General features: G+C 41.1%; 1 protein-coding gene across 1 annotated transcript in view; it reads left to right on the top strand.

Annotated features, from left to right (window-relative positions):
* Mgam2 (maltase-glucoamylase 2 (putative)) overlaps positions 1-22,492 on the top strand; it is an 81,605-nt gene extending 59,113 nt beyond the window's left edge. Inside the window, exons 37-48 of the mRNA XM_034635455.2 lie at positions 2,304-2,437; positions 2,695-2,729; positions 2,838-2,954; positions 3,538-3,686; positions 3,795-3,879; positions 4,291-4,347; positions 4,748-4,872; positions 5,945-6,033; positions 9,997-10,046; positions 13,478-13,651; positions 14,969-15,173; positions 15,423-22,492. Of these exons, the coding sequence (XP_034491346.2) occupies positions 2,304-2,437; positions 2,695-2,729; positions 2,838-2,954; positions 3,538-3,686; positions 3,795-3,879; positions 4,291-4,347; positions 4,748-4,872; positions 5,945-6,033; positions 9,997-10,046; positions 13,478-13,651; positions 14,969-15,173; positions 15,423-22,492 (8,290 nt within the window). The remainder of the gene's footprint in view (positions 1-2,303; positions 2,438-2,694; positions 2,730-2,837; positions 2,955-3,537; positions 3,687-3,794; positions 3,880-4,290; positions 4,348-4,747; positions 4,873-5,944; positions 6,034-9,996; positions 10,047-13,477; positions 13,652-14,968; positions 15,174-15,422) is intronic.
* Positions 22,493-23,488: the final 996 nt, after the last annotated feature.

The following is a 23,488-nucleotide window of genomic DNA, read 5'->3' as shown; positions in this document are numbered from 1 at the left end:
TTGTCTTTTCACGGAATGCCCATTTTGAGTTATTTTTTGCATGATTTATGGTATGAAGTAGAGGTTTGATTTCTCGCCCCCCCATTTAATCGTCTTGGCACCTTCTGAAAAATCAACCAACAGTAAATGAGAGTGATTACTTATGGCCTCTCAACTCTATTTCATTGATCTCTATATCTACCTTTTAATAGTACTATACCGTCTTATTTAACAAGGTATGAATCTTCCAATTTTGTTCTTTTTCAAGATTATTTGGATATTCTGGCTTCCTTGCATTTGATGTGAATTTTAGGATCAGCTTGGCAATTTCTACAAGACAGATAGGTTTTACATTGAGCCTGCAGATCAATTAGGGAAGTGTTACTTCTTTACCAATATTAAATCTTCTGATTCATTAATATAGAATATATTTCCACTTTTTCAATTTCTTTCAACAATAATTTTAGTTTTCAGTGTATATATTTTTGACCATTGTCTCTTCAAATGCATTTCTTCAAATACACATACAAATGTGTATTTGTACACTTGATAATGTCTTTTTTGTTCTATCGTTTTTTTTTAATCTCACATAGTTGTTTTATTTTCTGACTACATATGTGCACAGAAGATTTATTTTCTTTCAAGAGCTATTCGGAGATCCTTTGTGTATGTTTGTGCATGAGGAAAACATAGCTTGCTGTTTCTCTTCTTTTCTCTTTTGGTACCAGGAATTGAACTCCTGTAGTGCCTAACCACTGAGCCACATTCCCAGCCCTTTTTATTTTGAGACAGGGTTGCTGAGTTGCTTAAGGATTCTCTAAGTTGATGAGGATGGCCTTGAATTTACAATCCTCCTGCCTCAGCCTCCCAAGTCACTGGGACAGGAATGAACCACTAAACCCGGTCAATGACTGCTTTTTGAAGCATGGCATAACAGAATGCATTGTACCAATAAGCTATAGTCATATATATTGTTATTTGGATCCCAGATTTGCCTCCTTGCTCTATAAATAATATTTAACAAGTTTTGAAACTTAGCTGAGCTTCAGTTTCCTAACAGTAAAAAGAATGCAGGGAGACCTTCCTCATGTGCTTCAAAGATGGCACCATGTGCTGCTGGGATACAGCAACAGATCCACAAATAGTTGTCAAGCCCTCACCCCATCCCTCCTCTTCTGTCCACATAGAGAACTAGTTTAATAGATCTTTTTTTTTTAGAAATGAAATCCATACTCTAGGGGCTGGTGTATCCCTTCCTGTCCTGATGTGAAGTTGGTTAGGATTTTCAGCATGATTTTCAGATAGCAAATTCCTTTTGGGGAGAAGTTCTCTGACTCCAAAGGGAATAACACTGCTACCTCGTGCTCCAGCTGCATGGAATCCCATGGCTGTGCTTCCTCAATCTTGGTCCTTTTTTTTTTTCCTTCTTCTTCTTTATGTACTGATTGGGTTAAGGGTTTCATTTATTTTATGAACCTTCTTGTATTGACTTACACATGAATTATAACATTATGGAATCAGCCTACGTATTCATTAGCAAATGAATGAATAAGAAATTTTTATGTATAAGTATTTTATATATCATATATATATATATATAAATTATATACATGTATTCCACACATACATGTACCCACCCATACATACACATACATACAGTAGAGTTTTATTCAGCCATTAAAAAAAACATAGAATTATATTATTGCAGGAAAAAGGATGGAGCTGGAGACCATACTTTTGAGTAAAATAAAACAGACTGAGAGAAAAAAGTGTATGTTTTCTCTCATATATTGAAGTTGGAAGGAAAAAAACAAATCAAACACAAAAGTACTTCATGAAATTAGAAGGGATCCAGTAGGGTATAGGAATAAGATTAGGGGGAGGGTGGAGAAGGTATTGGGGAGTAAAATTGATCAAAATTTTTTTTTAGATATGCACAAATATGGCACAACACCCCCCCCCCCCCCGTTCTGTCTAATTGATATGCACAAATTAAAGAGAATATGAGACTAGTTTTACACAGTGAAGAATGAGAGGGAGGATGAAAGAGTTCTTCTAAACAAAGTCTATTGTCTTTTGTAAAATTTACCACATTCGTTCCCAATGCTGTGTTTGCATAGGCAGAAATTTGTAGAAAATGTAATCAGGGTCAGAAAATCAGCAACAGGAGATCATTATTGAATGTCAGACCTTGGCTAGGATGGGAGGGACATTTTTAAACTACATTTTTAAAGACTGATCAGTTCACAAGTCAAGGTTGAGTGAAAGAACTCAGGCCGTGGAACAACTCAACAGTTAACTTAATCTTGTTCCCCTCCTACCAGAGCTGTGCAGGAAGTGACTGGACAGCGAGGGACTGTCATCACCCGCTCCACATTCCCCTCCTCTGGCCGCTGGGGAGGACACTGGCTGGGAGACAACACTGCTGAGTGGGACCAGCTGGGGAAATCTATCATTGGTGTGTGGCTTGTTCCCGGGGCCTCTGCTCGTTTTGGGGGTGGGGTACTGGGTATGTATAGATTATCATGTAGGCAGGCAGTAAAGTCAAGAAGAGTTGAGTTCTTTGTGGTTGTGAGTTTTAATTTACAATCATTTTTTTTTCAATATTTTCATTATGAATGGCCCAGGGTCTTGAATGATAGGGAAAAATTGATCAAACATTTTCTCTTCCAAAAGGACCTCTTCTGCTAACACAGCCATATTATCTCATTGCAGGCATGATGGAGTTCAGTCTCTTTGGAATATCTTATGTAAGTCATCTTGGAGTCGTTACTAATGCCTTGTCAGGTTCCAATGTCAGCAACTTCAAAAAAACCCACAAAAACTCTCATGCTCTGATTCTTTTTTCATTTTCTCAGACAGGAGCAGATATCTGTGGCTTCTCTGGAGATGCTGAGTATGAGATGTGTATTCGCTGGATGCAGCTGGGAGCCTTCTACCCCTTCTCCAGGAACCACAACACCAAAGGGACAAGGGTGAGGCAGCCATCGTTTATGCTGCAGGCGTTTGTACCCTCAGCCAGGCCTTCTTTTTAATTCACAAGAGTATCATACCTATTTTCCGAGAAGAAGCACACACACACACACACACACACACACAGAGCACAATAACTCCTCTTCTTGGAATATCTACAAAATTCAAAACTCCAGAGTTATCAATAATTTTTAAGAATACACTATTCATCATGTTCTGGAGGATTAGTACTTATGAGGAAAGAAGTTTTTATAGTTCCTGCATAGGACTGAAATATAAGAAGCACCTCTTGCTTTTAAGAATATTGAATTTGTGTTGCATTCAGATTCACCTGAGATATATCAGCACTGAATAGAGAACTACTTCTCTTCACATGTGCAAGGGCAAAGCTGGACCTGGGTGTGGTCCTTAGGGATCAGTGTAAAAAGAAAGAGCAACACTTTCACACTTTCTAGTTTTTCAGGTGGCAGGGCAGGGTAAAAAGTAGGCTGGAATGAAGTATATATATCCAGTATACACACTGGATAACCCCTTACTGATACTACCAAAATTGGTGATCTGTGATATGCTCTCTTATCCCTTTAGAGACAAGATCCTGTGGCCTGGAATTCAACCTTTGAGAACTTCTCAAGGAAAGCCCTGCAGCTCAGATATACCCTGCTGCCCTACCTCTACACTCTGATGCATAAAGCTCACACAGAGGGCAGAACCGTCATCCGACCCCTTTTCCATGAGTGAGTATAGCCTGTGTCCCTTGCCTGTGGGTGGCCTGCAGATCTGGACAGGTCTTGTAAATCACCCTCTGTAACAGTGTGTGTGAATTTTCATGTTTATCATTTAAGGTTTACAGATGACAAGACAACGTGGGATATAGACCGTCAGTTTATGTTGGGACCTGCCATCTTGATCAGCCCTGTGCTGGAAAGTGTGAGTTTTTCATTGTAGATCAGGAAGCCTCTTATCACACAGTGCAAAGTCAGAGGAAAAGTATTTTCAATATCCCCTTGTCTTGTTACAATCACTATTTACTTTCTATAATGTCTCAAGGAGATTTTTTTTTCCAAGATTCCCATTAATGAAAGCTTCACAATAACGATTAAGTTCTCATTATGAATTTTTGTCACCTTTTGCCCTTTTCCAACTTACTCTTTATAAAAAATTATTTTTCTGTGTATTTGAAAAAGAAATTCTCAGTCTATTTCTTTAAAAAAAATCTCAAATTCTTGACATCCTAATAGAATTCTATTTTTAATATTAATTCTGCAGAAAATGATTTAAAAGTTAAAATTATTTCCTTATTGCAATACTCAATAATGACATGTTCATTTTGTGTTTCAGAACACATTTGAGATCAGTGCTTATTTTCCCAGAGCCCAGTGGTATGACTATAGCACGGTAAGAACAAATGTATTTGTGAGGACCCGGGTGGCTCTCTGCAGGCTAGAGAAGTGGTTAGAACTTTTTTTCTGACTTCTGAACATACATTTTCTAAGGCAGTAACTTCCAGCCTTTTCAGCTGTTGCAAGATTTATTTAAATGAAGGGATGCATTAAAGCATAAATAGATAAAATCTGAGATTCTGTATCCCACTGATGTCTACCAGTTACCCTTCAGGAGAGACAGAGAAAAGACTAGGTTTTCAGAGTCTTAAGCAAAATGAAAAAAAAAAATTAAGTTTTCTCTCCCAGTTTGCAATATGTTGCTAACTTCTTTGAAAAGAAGGACTTGTAATGGAGCATGCATTCGTTTAATCAGTTCATCTGTTCCCATATCTTGCCTGTATGATCCTTCCTAGGAATCTGCCTACAGATCCACAGGTGAGTTGGTAATACTGAAGGCTCCCCTAGACCACATCAACCTTCATGTCAGAGGAGGCTACATCCTGCCTTGGCAAGAGCCTGCTATTAACACTTACTACAGGTAAGAAGAAGAGGTGGGATTTGATGGCCTTGCTTGCCCATGTGAGGCACCTTAAGGCTGTTCCATATTTACCAGGGCTATGTGGATAAATCAATCAAATTGCAGATGGGTCTTCCTGGTTGGATTCTGAGTGCCTTCTGAATAGGATCTGGAGAATGAGTTCATAAAGGCAGTCTTGGAAAGATCTTTTATTCTAATGCTGTGTGATGGTGAAATGCTTTCCTGAGGGTGGAAGCATGTTTCTCTTCCCACGCAATTAAAAATATAGGAGTATTAATGAGCTTCTTGCAGTCAATGCAAGAAGATATTCCTTTCTCTCTCTCTCTCTCTCTCTCTCTCTCTCTCTCTCTCTCTCTCTCTCTGTATATATGAACTCACTCATTAAGGAGAATATATTTTGTCAAGAAAGGCATCTGCAAACAGAGATAGCAACCCTGAAGGAGAGAGGTCAATTTACAGTCTGTGGTGTAAAGCCCAGATTTACATGAAAGAGGGCTTTGAGCTGGATCTTAAATAATGAATAGGATTTGAATGGATGAGTGCAAGAGAAAAAGATATTCTGGGAGGATGAAAGAACTAAAGAGTGGATTGGATTTGGGGAATAGCAAGCCATTTAGTTTAATTGGAGCATAGATAAGGGAAGGGGTCACATAAATTAAATTCAAGCAGGAATAGAGCAGATCATGGAGGGCTATGAATGTCTAAGTAATTTAGAGCAACTTGAATAAGTAATTTAGAGAAACCTGAAAGCTATTGAAGAGTTCTTTTTTCTTGAGGTTTCTTCCTGAGGACTTCAGACCTCATTAAATTACTTGAATATGTATATTTATAAAGTATGTATATTTAGTTTTTGAAAGTTGAAATTAAATCAAATGTTTCATTAAACATTAAATGTTTCCATTAACTTTTAAGTATCATATTTTATCACATTTTACCTCTTTTTAGAACTTTATGTGCATATTTAATATGCTACTTTTATTTCTGGATAAGTAATATTTTCAACATGAGCTGTTCTTCATTCTTAAAACCTACAAACTAGTGAAAATTAATACCCCTCCCCTTTTTTTGATAGTCGACAATGTTTTATGGGGTTAACTGTTGCTTTGGATGATGATGGGAAGGCTGAAGGTCAACTGTTCTGGGATGATGGACAAAGCATTGGTGAGTGTGAACTTCCCAGAATCCTTGAACATCATTCAGAAAAGCAGTACCCTAGAGGATCAGTGTGTAACCATAGGAACTTAAAATCTCTCTGTGTCTGCTACTGTCAATATGATCCTGGTGTAGGAAGAACTTTTACAACTTTTCCCTGCTCGTGTTATGCTACAAATTATTATAGACCAGGTATATGATGCTATAGACCAGGTATATTTATCCAGCCAGGGATGGTCTCTCTTACTCTGATAAAATAGTGTGGATACAAATATCAGGCTGACAGTTAAATTCATTCTCAATGGAACAAGGACTGGGCTCTATTATTGGGCCAGCTGGTCACACCAGGCATCTTTTTCCTCATATGTTGGCCCACTCAGGAAAAAAAAATAGAGTTAGAAAATTTCTTGGTAACTCATAAATTGGGAATTAAGTATCACCTAAAGGATACTTCACACCTTATGTGCTTTCACTCCCCAATCCAGGGACAAGCTCATTCTGCCTTGGATTGGAATCTACTATTGTAATCAGAGCAGCCTCTTTCTCAGACATTTCTATGGAAATACTGACACACTGCTGCCAACCAGTTACTTTTCACTACTTATATACTATGGAAAAGAACATTTTGTCTTGCAGCTTGCCACATTTTCTGAAATGTTAATCTATTTCTCACTACTGCATTTCTAAAGGCTTCCTTCTTTTTAGTTTTATTCATTATAAAGATAAGATACTCTCATTAAAGCATGAAGTGTTCCCTTCAAAAAGTCTTAAAGATAGAAAATTAGGAAAAAAATATGACCACTTTTAATATTTTTGCTGTATTACCTTTGGATTTACATTACTTAATAAAATGTGTGATTTTTTTTTTGTAGCTGGAAGCATACTACAAATTTAATTTGTGAAGCCTGCTTATTTTCACTTAACATAATGAAAGACACAATTCTAGATGTATTATATTCTCCTTATAAGCACCATTATGACATAGATTCTATCAGGAAGCTATGCTGTAATTTATGTAACTGTGTAATTGTTCTTTATATAGGATGCTTTCAGTTTTCATTTTTATGAATCACATTTTGTAGTATTAGCCTGTGTTTGCATTTTAGATTATTTCCATAAAGTATATTCCTTGAAGATCATTATTTTCCTTTATTCAAAGAGTTGTAATTTACATAAATAAAATGTCTTCATTTTTAAATAGAGCTCTTGAATAGTTGGCAGATACACACAGTGAGATAACCACCATCACATCAAGATACAGGATCTTTTTATGACCCAAGAGCGCCCTTATTTTTCCAGTCAGCTTTTCCCACTTCCACCTGCTACTTCCAGGACAAGGCAGTATTTATTCTGCTTTCTCCAACTACAGACAGAGCCATGTCTCCTAGGTTTTATATGAGTAGAATCAGGTGGTGTAGACCCTTTATGTGTCTTTAGATTTTCACTAATCAGAATGCTTTTTAAATTCACCCGTGTTGTTGCTTGTAAAAGGAGCTAATTACTTTTTAGTCCTGAATAGCATTCCATTTTGTGGATATACCACAATTTGCCCATGGATTTACTGATAAATATTTAAGTTGCTTCATTTTTGGAACCATTATTTGTGTATAAAACATTTTGTGATCTTATCTGTTCATCTCTCTTGCCTAAAAATCTGGGAGTGGAATTGCTGAGCCATATTGGATAAATACAGGTTTAATGTTCAAAGAAATTGCCAAAATTATATTCTAATGTGGCTGAACTATTTCCTATTATTAACAGCAATGATTAAGAATCCAACTTTTCTCATCCTCGCTAATACCTGGTATTATCAGTTTTTATACTAAATACTAAAATATGGAACAATTAGATTTAATTTAAATTTTCTATTAGCAGATTTTCCTTGCTTACATAAAGTAATATAAAGGCTACTTCAAGGATAATCTTATAATCTTTAAAAATTCTGTGAGCCAAATCTCATTCTTGAAAACTCTTCATTAACTGATAAAAGTGGCTATAGTGTTTGCTTAAGTTGCATTCATTTTAAGGCTAAATTTAAAATACCATATGGATTTTGTAATTGTTTACTTCCCTATGAGGTAATGTTGAAGACATAGAAGAGAGTCAGTCAGTTCAAGGAGATAATTTTTTGGACTATTGGCAAGAGACTGAAATGTTGACAAAGGTCAAGAATAGATCATGATGTAAAACTGACTTTTAAGAAATAGGAGGAGGTATGAAAGTACCATGAGGAGAATGAATAAAGTAGATACCAACTAAGAAATAAAGTATTCCTCTTTTTTTGAGTTTTCACATTTTGTGGTTTTAATTACCTATGGTCAGCAACAGTCCAAAACTATTAAATGGAAAATTCCAGAAATAAGTAATTGATGCAGTGGGTACAGTGTATGAAATTTTATGCAATCTTAGTCCATCTCACTTAGGATATGAACCATCAGTTTATCCAGTGTATCCATGCTGTATATGCTACCCTCCAATTAGTCACTGAGAAGGCATTTTTGTTATTAGGTTAACTGTTGCACTATTTCAATGCTTATATTTTACTTAATAATGGCCCAAAGCTCAAGCCTACAAAATTATGTTACAATTGCTATATATTATTATTAGTTTTTGTTAATCTCTTACTATGCCTAATTTATAAATTAAAGTGTAACATAGGTATGTATATATAGGAAAAAAACACAGTAATAAGCTTCAGTACTATTAATATTAGTACTGGTATTAGAAACTAGTTTCTGGTATCCGCTAGAGATAGCAGAACATATGCCCCATGTATAAGTGGGGACTACTGAATTTCAAGGGGGAGATGTGTAGGTAAAGGGTGTCTTAAGAACCTTGAACACTGTGAAGAGATATTTAGATTTAATATATTATGTCACTTGTGACTTTGAAAGGATAAGATTCAGTGATAAAAAGAAAAAAGGAAGAACGTAAGAATGTAAGATCAATTTTCAAGTTGAATACACAGACATCACAAGCAAAATCTACCTTTTTGAGACAAATGGCAATGAAAAGGAGATCTAATGGTCGCGTTTTCTGGAGCATACTATATATATCCTGGAAGATCAGTGAAGGCACGTAGCGATGAAGAACTCACGGAGTGTACTCTGTAGCAGCAGGAGGACTTTGGATCTCTGGCATTCTAGGAGAATGAGCTAAGAGTAGGGACAGAGAATAATGAAGATAAAGATGATGACTGATGATGACGATGAACAGCGATTTCCCCTTTTTTTATTGGTACATTGTAATTATACATATCAGTGGGACTTGTTACGCATTTGTTCATGCATACAGCATAACAATATAATTTGGGCAAATTTGTTCTCTAGTACCACGTACAACAAATTTTGACCATTTATTTTGCACAACTACAGTGTATGTGCCTATTGTCATTAATGGGCACTATTCTTATCTCCATTTACAGATGATAAAACATTTTTACTTGTCTGAGGCACAACTACTAAGTACTAGAGCTGGGATTTAAATCCATGTCTCTCTGACTTGGAAGACTGAATCCCTAAACACTTTCCTCAGCTTTGGGCCTTTATCATTACACCCATGGGGACTCTCATGGCTATATGCTTGTTACATCAGTGCAGAATGACTAACCAAGTCTCCACATTTCACCTATGGTTCTATTCCGAATTTAACTCAGATTATTTTGCATATGCAACCTCCTGACCCCTCTCCATCTCCATACCTACTCCACTCATACATCCCCATAATAACCCAGGGTAAAATATTTCTTGAATACTACCTATAGTTGCGGGGGTGGTGGTGGTAGATGTGTTACTCAGAACCCAGAACCTCATGTATGTTGGGCAAGTGGTTGGCTACTATTGAGCACTTCTCAGGGAATTGATGATATCCAGATTGGCTTTTGTGACCACATTAAGATATTTTCTGACTTGATTATCTGCTGCAATGGAAGCATTGAGCAGTTGCTTATTTTCTTCTTCCTCTTGCTTTCAGACACCTATGAAAATGGAAACTATTTCTTGGCAAACTTTATTGCAGCTCAGGTAATGCTATTTTGTTGAACTTTATAAATGCTTTTTCAAGTTAGTTACAGATTAAACATTATCAGTTAATGTTTATAATATCTCACATTTTAATAGGAGGTCTTTACTGCCTTTACCAATTCAGATTTGTTAACATTAAAATAGGGAAGAAAAGAAATCCTTATTTTGATAATTATCCAATAGTATTATTATAGATAAAGAAATTTGGAACTCACATTGATCCAGGGAAAAAAATGGATTCCTAAATGTGTAACATGTTTTCAGATGAGAAATTTAATAAGCTGTTATGCAATAATGCTGCACCACAGACAACCTCAAACCCTCAGTGGCATGCAACTATAAGCACTTGGTTATTAGACTGCAAAACTCAGATGACTGGACTGAATTTGGCTGATACTGGCTGGCTCAAAAGTGACTGCATTTAGCCACTGGTTCTAGGCTGCTTGAGTGATCTTGGCTTCACTTTCTCACATACCTGGCATATCAGCTGACCTACAGATGATCTAACATGACCTATAGGATGGTCTGAGCATGATGTTTTTATGATTATGGAAGAAAGTGCAAATTGACATGGAAATGCCTATAATCACCTCATGCATGGAGCTGACTAATCTCCCACTAGCAAAGCTAAGTCAGATGCGCACGTGGGACAGCATATTGCATTAAGTCAGGCAAAATTACCAAAATTACATAGAAAAGTGAGGAATGAATAGTTGGAGACAACATTACAATCAGTGTATTATGTTAAGTAATTCCATGAATAATCTGTAATTCTAATTAGAGAAAAAAAAGGTTCATTTCATTTTCAAGTTAGAATTTGCTTCTCCGTAATTTTTATCTATTGACTTAAAATAAGAATAATTGTAGCACAAATCTATTCTCTTTTCCTTAAGTACTTCAAATACTTGAGATGTCTTTTATGTATATATATATATCCCTTCTGTCTTTTTGCATCTCTGGGCTAACATTATTGGTTTCTAGATGTGATTATTCTGTTTGGACTCCAGTTATCCTAGATTTCCCCTAAAACCTGGTTCTCAGGATTAAGAGCACAATTTAGACCTTCACTATCCAAAATACATGTGACTGTTAAGCCCTTGCAAGTATGGCCAGCCTAATTTGAAATATTTAATAACTAAGTTTGAAGAAAGATTGTATAATATCCCAGAGGTTTTATATTGAATACACGTTGAAATAATATTTTATAAACCTTGATACTAAATAAAATATCTTTTAAAATCAATTTTTCCTTTTACTTTTTGAAAATGTGGCTATTAGAAAATTTAAAATTACATATATGGTTTGCACTATATTCCTACAGGAGAGAATTAATTTTTATATTGCCTACTACCACTTTTTAGCCAGACTGTTTTTTACTGATGTTGCATTGTGTTAATGTTTAAACACATGTATCAGATGTTTGGCACATAAAAATCTCATGGTCAACTACATTTTATTTTCATAGACATGAGTATCAGATCATACTGTCTTTATACAGAATTTGCCTCTTTTGAAACTAAATGCAAAAGTTTGTATTCTCATTAAATCTGTACATTCCCTGTTTTTAACAAAAGAATACTGGAGTGGAAAACTTTATTTTTCCTTTCAAAATATTGTTTGTAAATGAAGCTGTTGATCTAGAAATCCTGGATTTTAGTTCTCTTTCTACTACTAAGAGGCGCTTTTCTTGTTAAATCTATTTATTATAAAACATAAGATGGCCCTTAAATTACTTTTAAATCTAAATTTCCATTCTTTTGTTATTCCACAGTAGTGATAAGAGGATTCTTACTTCTGGGATGTTTAATAAATTTCCCCCCTAGAGATCAGTGGCCTGAAGTGAAAAAAAGCTGCTAGCGTTCTGTGGGGTAATTATTATCAGTGTTGCCTGGCTAGTGAGCCAACTTGTGGGGTAGGAGCTGATCTATAGTATTTACTGACTTCTGTGTTAAAAAAACATCCACCATCTTAACCAATTTCTAACTATAACTACTATGCACAATTTCAGGAAATTGAACCATCTGCTCTCTCAAATCAGTAAGATCTAGCCCTAATACCTACTTGCTTCAAGTGTATACCTTTTCCTTGATCTTTCCTTTGATTCGGCCTGCCCATTTTTCCTTTGATTCAGCCAAAAAATCCTATTAATTCTTTTTTTTTTTAATTTGTTTTAATTAGTTATACATGACAGTAGAATGCACTTAAATACTTTGATGTATCATACATAAATGGGATATAATTTCTCATTTTTCTGAGTATACATATTGTAGAATCACGTTGGTCATACAGTCACCTATATACATACAGTAATAATAATGTGTTTCATTCTACTATTTTTATTATCCCCACATCCTCTGCCTTCCCCTCCTTTCACTTCCCTCTACCTAAGCTAAGGTAATATTATTTTTTTTGCATTACAATTCTTAATACACATAAATACCACACTTTTTGTATTTCTGTTTGTATATATTGACACCCAATTCAAGTCTTCACACATGTACTTTGTATAATGATGTCCATCACATTCCACCATCCTTGTTACTCCCCTACCTGCTCCCTTTCCCTCCCACCCCTCTTCCCTATCTTGATAATGCCAATTGTATGCTTCTTTCTCTTTCTACTGCTACCACCAGAATCAAGATATGCACAATTCTAGTCTACTTCAACTATTCCAACTTACTGCATAGTTCACAACCTTATCTGACATACTTACATGCAAAACCAGTCTCATTTCCCTTTTTTCTTAGCACCACCTACAGTAGCCCTTGCCCTAACTCAATGAGTGTGCCCTTGTTCAAATTATCTCTGTCTCTTTTCCCTGCCCCATTCATGTCACCTTTATACATCCTATCCACCTTCCCAGGACTTCTGAAGTTCTGTGTCCTTACCAAATCTTCCTTGACTACACTGTTCCTATAGTAACAAATTTTCACTATGTGTTTCTTTTGGCCTTAGTTACATGGCATCCCATGATTTATTTCAGGTTATTTTAATCCTTGCATTGATGCTTAACGAGCTCACAATTGAGATAAGTTCCTGCATTTCTTGTCAACCATCCTTACTCTAGGGCTTTTTCTTTATTCACCTGTATTAATTCTTCTAATTCTGTGCATATAGGCACATTGTCCTTCAGCTACTCACTTCATCTCCTAGAACCTCAGTTTTCTCATCTGTAAAACAGAGTTTCTTTTCAAAATTATTATAAGAATTAGTAAAAGATACACGCAAGGTATGCTGGTAGGCCTATTTTTTGACATCATCAAATTTATTGCAGCAAGTGTTCAGGAAATGTCTTTATAAAATGTTCAACTAAGAATAAAAATAGCAAACCAGTTCAACAAAGGCAACTTGAGGTTTCTAAGCATCTGAATGCAAGGCATAGGTTAATAATAATGTATTTTGCACTTTTCTTTTTATGAATGTTTTTTTAGAACACCTTGAAAATTCAGGTCATACACAATAAGTATTTGAGCGACTCAAATTCATTGAAAGTTGGATATATTAAAATCTGGGGAGTGAACTCTACTTATGTGACACAAGTCGGTTTCATATATGACAACTGGGAATTCATGACGACCAATTTCAAGAGTGACCCTTATACTCAGGTATGTCTGAAAGGAATGCTATCATGAGCTAATTTTATTATTCTGCAAAATTATCAACACTATTATCAGCCTTATATGTACATATATTTCAAATGCTATAAATGTTTGCAACAGGTATGTTCCCAAAAAGTTCAGTGTTGGATTATGCTGTGAAATGCATAGTATGTTGTCCCAGGTCCAGTGGTCAGTGGTTTGGTGATACCTTCTGTGCATTTACAAACGAAATTGTGCTTTTGAATAGGTCAGTTTCCCAGGCTGCATTATAGAACTTACTTTTCTGTTCAGAGGCTAAAACAAAGAAAAGAATGATTCCTTAATGTTGCAAAGGTTCCTTGCTCTTTCCTGCAGCAATCACATCCCTGGTCAAATTTTTATGGATCTTTTAGGTTGAAAATTGGCAGTAAACTGTGGTGACCATTCAATGACTATATCTAACCTTTGATGTTTTATTTGGTTAATAAAACAAAGTGTCAAAAATAGAAGAACCTATCAGAGGGTATGCTTTTGTTGTTAGAGCCACATAAATCAGCATTTTGAAAGTTGTATTAACAATAGTAACACCTAGAGCAATCACAGAGGAAAAAGCACTCTACTTTAGCACATGACACTAATCAGAAATATGAGTTCAGCAAGTCATAGTGTAGAGTGTAAAAAAGTGAAAATTAATAACTCTAGTTCCAGCTTCTAAAAGGTGAAAAGGGTGCCCTGTTGATATTTTAATTTTAGAAAAAGGCCCTTCTGAATACAGGCCAAATAATTCCTTTTTCTATAGTCTCTTCTAGTTGTTTGCAACATTTTCCCTGGACTATTGGGTTCAGAACCACTTTCACCAAGTAACTGTTTCTAATTAAGACAAATACAGAAAGTCCTTGAATACCCTCTTTTTTGGACATTTCCATAGCACATCAGATGCCAGTAGGTGCCAGTTACCAGGTGTTGAACATAGTGAAGGTATGAAACTAGCCTGCTGCCAGGAAGAGTAAGGCCAATGGCAAGGCAAGGAGGTTTTAATAAACACTGGCTTTAATTGCAGCTGTAACATTTGGGACCAATGTGGTTCTGACTGAATGAAGTGAGTAGGAAGAGACTGCCATTATAGGATTCTGCACACAGAGCATCTCTCCAAATTAAACTGTCAGGAATGCATGTGATCTAAAAAAAAAAAAAGTTATGGTATACTGTCACTGTCTTGGCAAAGAATGAGCACATTGTGGGTTTTATTATTGTTGTTAAATGAAATTTCAGATGGGACTAAAATATGGTAAAGAAATTTTAATACACCCACTTTATTTTATTTTATTTTTATTTTTTTGGCAGACACTAACTATTCAGTTGACTGACAAGAGTGTTAGTCTGGAAAAATTAACTGAGGTATTCTGGATTCATGGGAATCCTTCCTTTACTACTCCACCTGTGACAAGTGCCTTCCCCATGAGTCCTGAGCCTTCTACATCTTCTACAACAGCTGTTGGTACTGAGATTCTCACTAGCTCTGCTAGTGCAAGTCCTACTGCTGGCACTAGTGAACCGTCTGCCATAACCACTCCTTCAACCAGCTCTACAGCAGTCACAATTAGTGCAGCTGGTCCTGACACTACGCCTTACTCTGTGGCCACTGGTGCTAGCACAAGTGCCACTGTACCTGTCCCAACCACAACACTCACAATAAGCAGTACCAATGTCACCACTGCCACAAATGCTTCCTTCACCACCAGTATTGCCACTGTCACCAGTGTCACTGTCCCTGTCCCAACCACTCCTTTCACCACAGGTACTACTAATGTCATCACTGCCACCAGTGCTCCTTTCACCACCAGTATTGCCACTGACACTAGTGCCACTGTCCCTGTCCCCACCACTCCTTTCACCACAGGTACTACTAATGTCACCACTGCCACCAATGCTCCTTTTACCACCAGTAGTTCCACTGACACCAGTGTCACTCTCCCTGTCCCAACCACTCCTTTTACCATAGGCACTACTAATGTCACCACTGCCACAAATGCTCCTTTTACCACCAGTAGTGCCACTGACACTAGTCCCACTGTCCCTGTCCCAACCACTCCTTTCATCACAGGCACTACTAATGTCACCATTGCCACCAATGCTTCCTTCACCACCAGTATTGCCACTGACACTAGTGGCACTGTCCCTGTCCCCACCACTCCTCTCACCATAGGCACTACTAATGTCACCACTGCCACCAATACTCCTTTTACCACCAGTAGTGCCACTGACACCAGTGTCACTCTCCCTGTCCCAACAACTCCTTTTACCATAGGCACTACTAATGTCACCACTGCCACCAGTACTCCTATTACCACCAGTTTTGTCACTAACACCAATGCCACTGTCCCTGTCTCCACCACTCTTTTTACCATGGGAACTACCAATGTCACCATTGCCACCAGTGCTTCCTTCACCACCAGTATTGTCACTGACACTAGTCCCACTGTCCTCATCCCCACCACTCCTTTCACCACGGGCACTACTAATGTCACCACTGCCACCAATGCTTCCTTCACCATGAGTATTGCCACTGACACCAGTGCCCCTGTCCCTGTCCCCACCACTCCTTTCACCACAGGCACTACTAATGTCACCACTGCCACCAATGCTTCCTTCACCACGAGAATTGTCACTGACACCAGTGCCCCTGTCCCTGTCCCCACCACTCCTTTCACCACAGGCACTACTAATGTCACCACTGCCACCAGTGGTCCTTTCACCACCAGTAGTGCCACTGACACTAGTCCCACTGTCCCTGTCCCAACTACTCCTTTCAACCCGGGCACTACTAATGTCACCACTGCCACCAATGCTTCCTTCACCACGAGAATTGTCACTGACACTAGTCCCACTGTCCTCGTCCCCACCACTCCTTTCACCACAGGCACTACTAATGTCACCACTGCCACCAGTGGTCCTTTCACCACGAGTATTGTCACTGACACCAGTCCCACTGTCCCTGTCCCAACTACTCCTTTCAACCCGGGCACTACTAATGTCACCACTGCCACCAATGCGTCCTTCACCACAAGAATTGTCACTGACACCAGTGCTCCTGTCCCTGTCCCAACCACTCCTTTCACCACAGGCACTACTAATGTCACCACTGCCACCAATGCATCCTTCACCACGAGAATTGTCACTGACACCAGTGTCCCTGTCCCTGTCCCAACCACTCCTTTCACCACAGGCACTACTAATGTCACCTCTGCCACCAATGCATCCTTCACCACGAGAATTGTCACTGACACCAGTGTCCCTGTCCCTGTCCCAACCACTCCTTTCACCACAGGCACTACTAATGTCACCACTGCCACCAGTGCTCCTTTCACCATGAGTATTGCCACTGACACCAGTGACCCTGTCCCTGTCCCCACCACTCCTTTCACCACAGCCACTACTAATGTCACCTCTGCCACCAGTGCTCCTTTCAGTAATGCCACTGACACCAGTGCCCCTGTCCCTGTCCCCACCACTCCTTTCACCACAGGCACTACTAATGTCACCACTGCCACCAGTGGTCCTTTCACCACCAGTAGTGCCACTGACACTAGTCCCACTGTCCCTGTCCCAACTACTCCTTTCAACCCTGGCACTACTAATGTCACCACTGCCACCAGGGCTCCTTTCACCACCAGTAGTGCCACTTTCACCAATGCCACTGTCCCTGTCCCAACTACTGCTTTTACCATAGGCACTACTAATGTCACCACTGCCACCAGTGCGTCCTTCACCACGAGTATTGTCACTGACACCAGTGCCCCTGTCCCTGTCCCAACCACTCCTTTCACCATAGGCACTACTAATGTCACCACTGCCACCAGTGCGTCCTTCACCACGAGTATTGTCACTGACACCAGTGCCCCTGTCTCTGTCCCCACCACTCCTTTCACCACAGGCACTACTAATGTCACCACTGCCACCAGTGCTCCTTTCACCACCAGTAGTGCCACTGACACTAGTCCCACTGTCCCTGTCCCAACTACTCCTTTCAACCCGGGCACTACTAATGTCACCACTGCCACCAATGCTTCCTTCACCACGAGAATTGTCACTGACACCAGTGCCCCTGTCCCTGTCCCCACCACTCCTTTCACCATAGCCACTACTAATGTCACCTCTGCCACCAGTGCTCCTTTCAGTAATGCCACTGACACCACTGCCCCTGTCCCTGTCCCCACCACTCCTTTTACCATGGGAACTACCAATGTCACCACTGCCACCAATGCTTCCTTCACCACGAGTATTGTCACTGACACCAGTGTCACTGTCCCTGAACCAACCACTCCTTTCACCATAGGCACTACTAATGCCACCACTGCCACCAATGCTCCTTTTACCACCAGTAGTGCCACTGTCACCAATGCCACTGTCTCTGTCCCAACTACTCCTTTTACCATAGGCACTACTAATGTCACCACTGCCACCAATGCTTCCTTCACCATAAGTATTGCCACTGACACCAGTGCCACCGTCCCTGTATCCACCACTCCTTTCACCACAGGCAATACTAATGTCACCTCTGCCACCAGGGCTCCTTTCACCACCAGTAGTGCCACTTTCACCAGTGCCACTGTCCCTGTCCCCACCACTCCTTTCACCACAGCCACTACTAATGTCACCTCTGCCACCAGTGCTCCTTTCAGTAATGCCACTGACACCAGTGCCCCTGTCCCTGTCCCAACCACTCCTTTCACCACAGGCACTACTAATGTCACCACTGCCACCAGTGGTCCTTTCACCACCAGTAGTGCCACTGACACTAGTCCCACTGTCCCTGTCCCAACTACTCCTTTCAACCCGGGCACTACTAATGTCACCACTGCCACCAGGGCTCCTTTCACCACCAGTAGTGCCACTTTCACCAATGCCACTGTCCCTGTCCCTGTCCCAACTACTGCTTTTACCATAGGCACTACTAATGTCACCACTGCCACCAATGCTTCCTTCACCACAAGAATTGTCACTGACACCAATGTCACTGTCCCTGTCTCCACCATTCCTTTCACCACAGGCACTACTAATGTCACCACTGCCACCAGTGCGTCCTTCACCACGAGTATTGTCACTGACACCAATGCCACTGTCCCTGTCTCCACCACTCCTTTCACCACAGGCACTACTAATGTCACCACTGCCACCAGGGCTCCTTTCACCATGAGTATTGTCACTGACACCAGTGCCCCTGTCCCTGTCCCCACCACTCCTTTCACCACAGGCACTACTAATGTCACCACTAACACCAATGCTTCCTTCACCACGAGTATTGTCACTGACACCAATGCCACTGTCCCTGTCCCCACCACTCCTTTCACCACAGGCACTACTAATGTCACCACTGCCACCAGGGCTCCTTTCACCATGAGTATTGTCACTGACACCAGTGCCCCTGTCCCTGTCCCCACCACTCCTTTCACCACAGGCACTACTAATGTCACCACTGCCACCAGTGGTCCTTTCACCACCAGTAGTGCCACTGACACTAGTCCCACTGTCCCTGTCCCAACTACTCCTTTCAACCCGGGCACTACTAATGTCACCACTGCCACCAATGCTTCCTTCACCACGAGAATTGTCACTGACACTAGTCCCACTGTCCTCGTCCCCACCACTCCTTTCACCACAGGCACTACTAATGTCACCACTGCCACCAGTGGTCCTTTCACCACCAGTAGTGCCACTGACACTAGTCCCACTGTCCCTGTCCCAACTACTCCTTTCAACCCGGGCACTACTAATGTCACCACTGCCACCAATGCGTCCTTCACCACAAGAATTGTCACTGACACCAGTGCTCCTGTCCCTGTCCCAACCACTCCTTTCACCACAGGCACTACTAATGTCACCTCTGCCACCAATGCATCCTTCACCACGAGAATTGTCACTGACACCAGTGTCCCTGTCCCTGTCCCAACCACTCCTTTCACCACAGGCACTACTAATGTCACCACTGCCACCAGTGCTCCTTTCACCATGAGTATTGCCACTGACACCAGTGACCCTGTCCCTGTCCCCACCACTCCTTTCACCACAGCCACTACTAATGTCACCTCTGCCACCAGTGCTCCTTTCAGTAATGCCACTGACACCAGTGCCCCTGTCCCTGTCCCCACCACTCCTTTCACCACAGGCACTACTAATGTCACCACTGCCACCAGTGGTCCTTTCACCACCAGTAGTGCCACTGACACTAGTCCCACTGTCCCTGTCCCAACTACTCCTTTCAACCCGGGCACTACTAATGTCACCACTGCCACCAGGGCTCCTTTCACCACCAGTAGTGCCACTTTCACCAATGCCACTGTCCCTGTCCCAACTACTGCTTTTACCATAGGCACTACTAATGTCACCACTGCCACCAGTGCGTCCTTCACCACGAGTATTGTCACTGACACCAGTGCCCCTGTCCCTGTCCCAACCACTCCTTTCACCATAGGCACTACTAATGTCACCACTGCCACCAGTGCGTCCTTCACCACGAGTATTGTCACTGACACCAGTGCCCCTGTCTCTGTCCCCACCACTCCTTTCACCACAGGCACTACTAATGTCACCACTGCCACCAGTGCTCCTTTCACCACCAGTAGTGCCACTGACACTAGTCCCACTGTCCCTGTCCCAACTACTCCTTTCAACCCGGGCACTACTAATGTCACCACTGCCACCAATGCTTCCTTCACCACGAGAATTGTCACTGACACCAGTGCCCCTGTCCCTGTCCCCACCACTCCTTTCACCATAGCCACTACTAATGTCACCTCTGCCACCAGTGCTCCTTTCAGTAATGCCACTGACACCACTGCCCCTGTCCCTGTCCCCACCACTCCTTTTACCATGGGAACTACCAATGTCACCACTGCCACCAATGCTTCCTTCACCACGAGTATTGTCACTGACACCAGTGTCACTGTCCCTGAACCAACCACTCCTTTCACCATAGGCACTACTAATGCCACCACTGCCACCAATGCTCCTTTTACCACCAGTAGTGCCACTGTCACCAATGCCACTGTCTCTGTCCCAACTACTCCTTTTACCATAGGCACTACTAATGTCACCACTGCCACCAATGCTTCCTTCACCATAAGTATTGCCACTGACACCAGTGCCACCGTCCCTGTATCCACCACTCCTTTCACCACAGGCAATACTAATGTCACCATTGCCACCAATGCTCCTTTTACCACGAGTATTGCTACTGACACTAGTCCCACTGTCCCTGTCCCAACTCTTTTTACCATAGTCACTAATGTCACCACTGCTACCAATGCTTCCTTCACCACGAATATTGTCACTGACACCAATGTCACTGTCCCTGTCCCAACCACTTCTTTCACCATAGGCACTATTAATGCCACCAGTGCTCCTTTTACCACCAGTAGTGCCACTGTCACCAGTGTCACTGTCTCTGTCCCAACTACTACTTTTACCATAGGCACTACTAATGTCACCACTGCCACCAATGCTTCCTTCACCACGAGTATTGTCACTGATACCAGTGCCACTGTGTCTGTCCAAGCCACTTTCCCCATAAGCACTGTTGGTGCTACAGCAAACACAGCTGCTCAGGATACAGCTCGTCCTCCTGGTGCCACTGCTGCCAGCCCGAGTGATGTGGTGCCTCCTGCAGCCGTGGCCTCCCCGGCCAGTACTGCTGCTGCTGAAACCAGTACTGAGTTACTGGCCTCATCTACCTCCCCCCTAACCAGTACCAGTCATGTGGGCAGGAGCACTGTGGTTCCTCCTGGCGCCACCCCTTCCCCTCCTGGCGCCACCCCTTCCCCTGCAACCCCTCCCACATCCAATGCTGGTGCTAGTGCTTCTCTGTTGACCACCTCCTCTCCTGCCAATAAGGATGATACCAGTCCTCACCATGGGCTTCCATTTGCGTCCACTCCTCTCACACACACTGGTGCTGATTCCATGAGCAATAGCTTTCCTCTTTTGACTCCTTCTTTCTCTGAAAATAGTACTGATGCTTTGAACACCACTGTTGTTACGGGAACTACACCCGTAGGTAGGAAGGTTGCTGGCACTGGCAGTGAGTCTCCTGTTACACATCCTTTTCCCTCTACAGTGCCTGGTGGTTTCAACAGTGGTAAGACTCTTCCTGAAGTGAGTACTCTTTCTACAAATACTGTTGCTTCTAGTCATCTTCTTTCTGTTTCGACTTTCTCCCCAGAAGGAACAACTGCCACCTCTCTTAATCCCCCTGATACTGCAGTGCCACCATCTTCAGACCTGAGCCCGGGAACCTCCCCTGTCACAACAAAGTTAGCAAATAGCCCCGCTACAGAGGGTACAACCTCTGGCACCACAGATACCACTTTTGATGTAGCAACTGCTACTGACACACAACCATCTAGTACCCAAGACTCAAGTTCCTTCTCCCCTACTCCTGCAAAGGTTAGAACTGCCTCCTCTGAAATCACAGAGTTCACTGCTCCCGGCTCTGCTGTTACTGTGACACCAGTCTTAAGTCACACAACATTAATCCCCACTCATGTTCCTAATCAAGGCACCATTGATACTTCTACCACAAGCACTACAGCCATGACTGTGGTTTCACTTACTACAAATGCTACACATCTCAGCACTGCAGGAAACACAAATGCAGCCAGAGGAGTCGCCATGGTTACTATGTCTGCCAATGACACTTCTGTAAAAACTACAGACCAAGGCATGTCAGCTCTGCCTCCTATAGGTGACCCTGGTGCCACCAGAGATGATGAATCTCTGATAGAACATACCAGAAAAGTCACTGCTACTCATCCTCAAAATAGCCCCACTCATGCTTTAAATACCACTTCCACAGGCACTGGGGATACTTGAAACCAACCACCACCAATGCTCACAATGCTGTGTAGCACCAGGCATCACAGGTACTGTAGATACTCCCACCAGAGGTACCCCAACTACTCAACTACTCTTAACCTTGGCACCACAAGTGTTTCTACTGAATACTTTCTCTACTCTCCCACATAGTACTCAAGAATCTGCCACTTCTCATACACAAACACTAAAGACAGCACATCTGCTGCTAAAGCTACTGGAAATGCCATTACAGTATGTAGTTCTACCAGGGCTACACATATTTTCAACACAAAAACCACAAATTCAATTACTATTTATACAGTCCTTTCAAATTCTTACATCCAAAGTGCCACAGGTATCCTGTATATTTCAATATATACTTTAGATACTTCCACTCCTCATAGAATAACATAGGATGCTTCTGTTATTGCATCTACAGAAGTCACAAGTGCCATGAATGCTGCTCTAGTTCCATGACTGCTGTTGAAGCCGGGTCATTACTACAGATAACCCTTTGAAACAACTATTGCATATGTAGACAATCAGTGGATACCCAATCTTATGCTTTCTGTTTTCACCATTATTTTTACTCTAACCAGAGCAGATATGGGTATTCCAACACTGTCAACATTGCAGGCAGGTTTAAGAATGCATCCATTACAAAGTTTTCACCAAAGAAGCCAAATTGTGTACCATGATTCTTTTAATCATAGTTATTATTTCCATAGCCCTATTAATTAAACTTTAAATATTTATATCCTTGCTACAGACTTCACACACAATCTTGGTGTTTTCAGATAATATATTCATAGACATTAGGTGCTATGAATACTAGTACCCAAGACTCGAGTTCTTGTAGACGTAGTTATTGAAATAGCTCAAATTGTTTCTTGGGTAACAGGACATGATACAACAGTATCACTAAGTGCACTAGTGATACACATGACACTCAATTGACCTTTCCAACAACAGTTATTAATATTGCAAATTATTTGATTAATGATGCAAAAATAG

This window comes from Marmota flaviventris, chromosome 1, assembly GCF_047511675.1.
Source record: "Marmota flaviventris isolate mMarFla1 chromosome 1, mMarFla1.hap1, whole genome shotgun sequence".
NCBI classification, from domain to species: Eukaryota; Metazoa; Chordata; class Mammalia; order Rodentia; family Sciuridae; genus Marmota; species Marmota flaviventris.
This window is presented reverse-complemented; position numbering and strand designations above follow the sequence as displayed.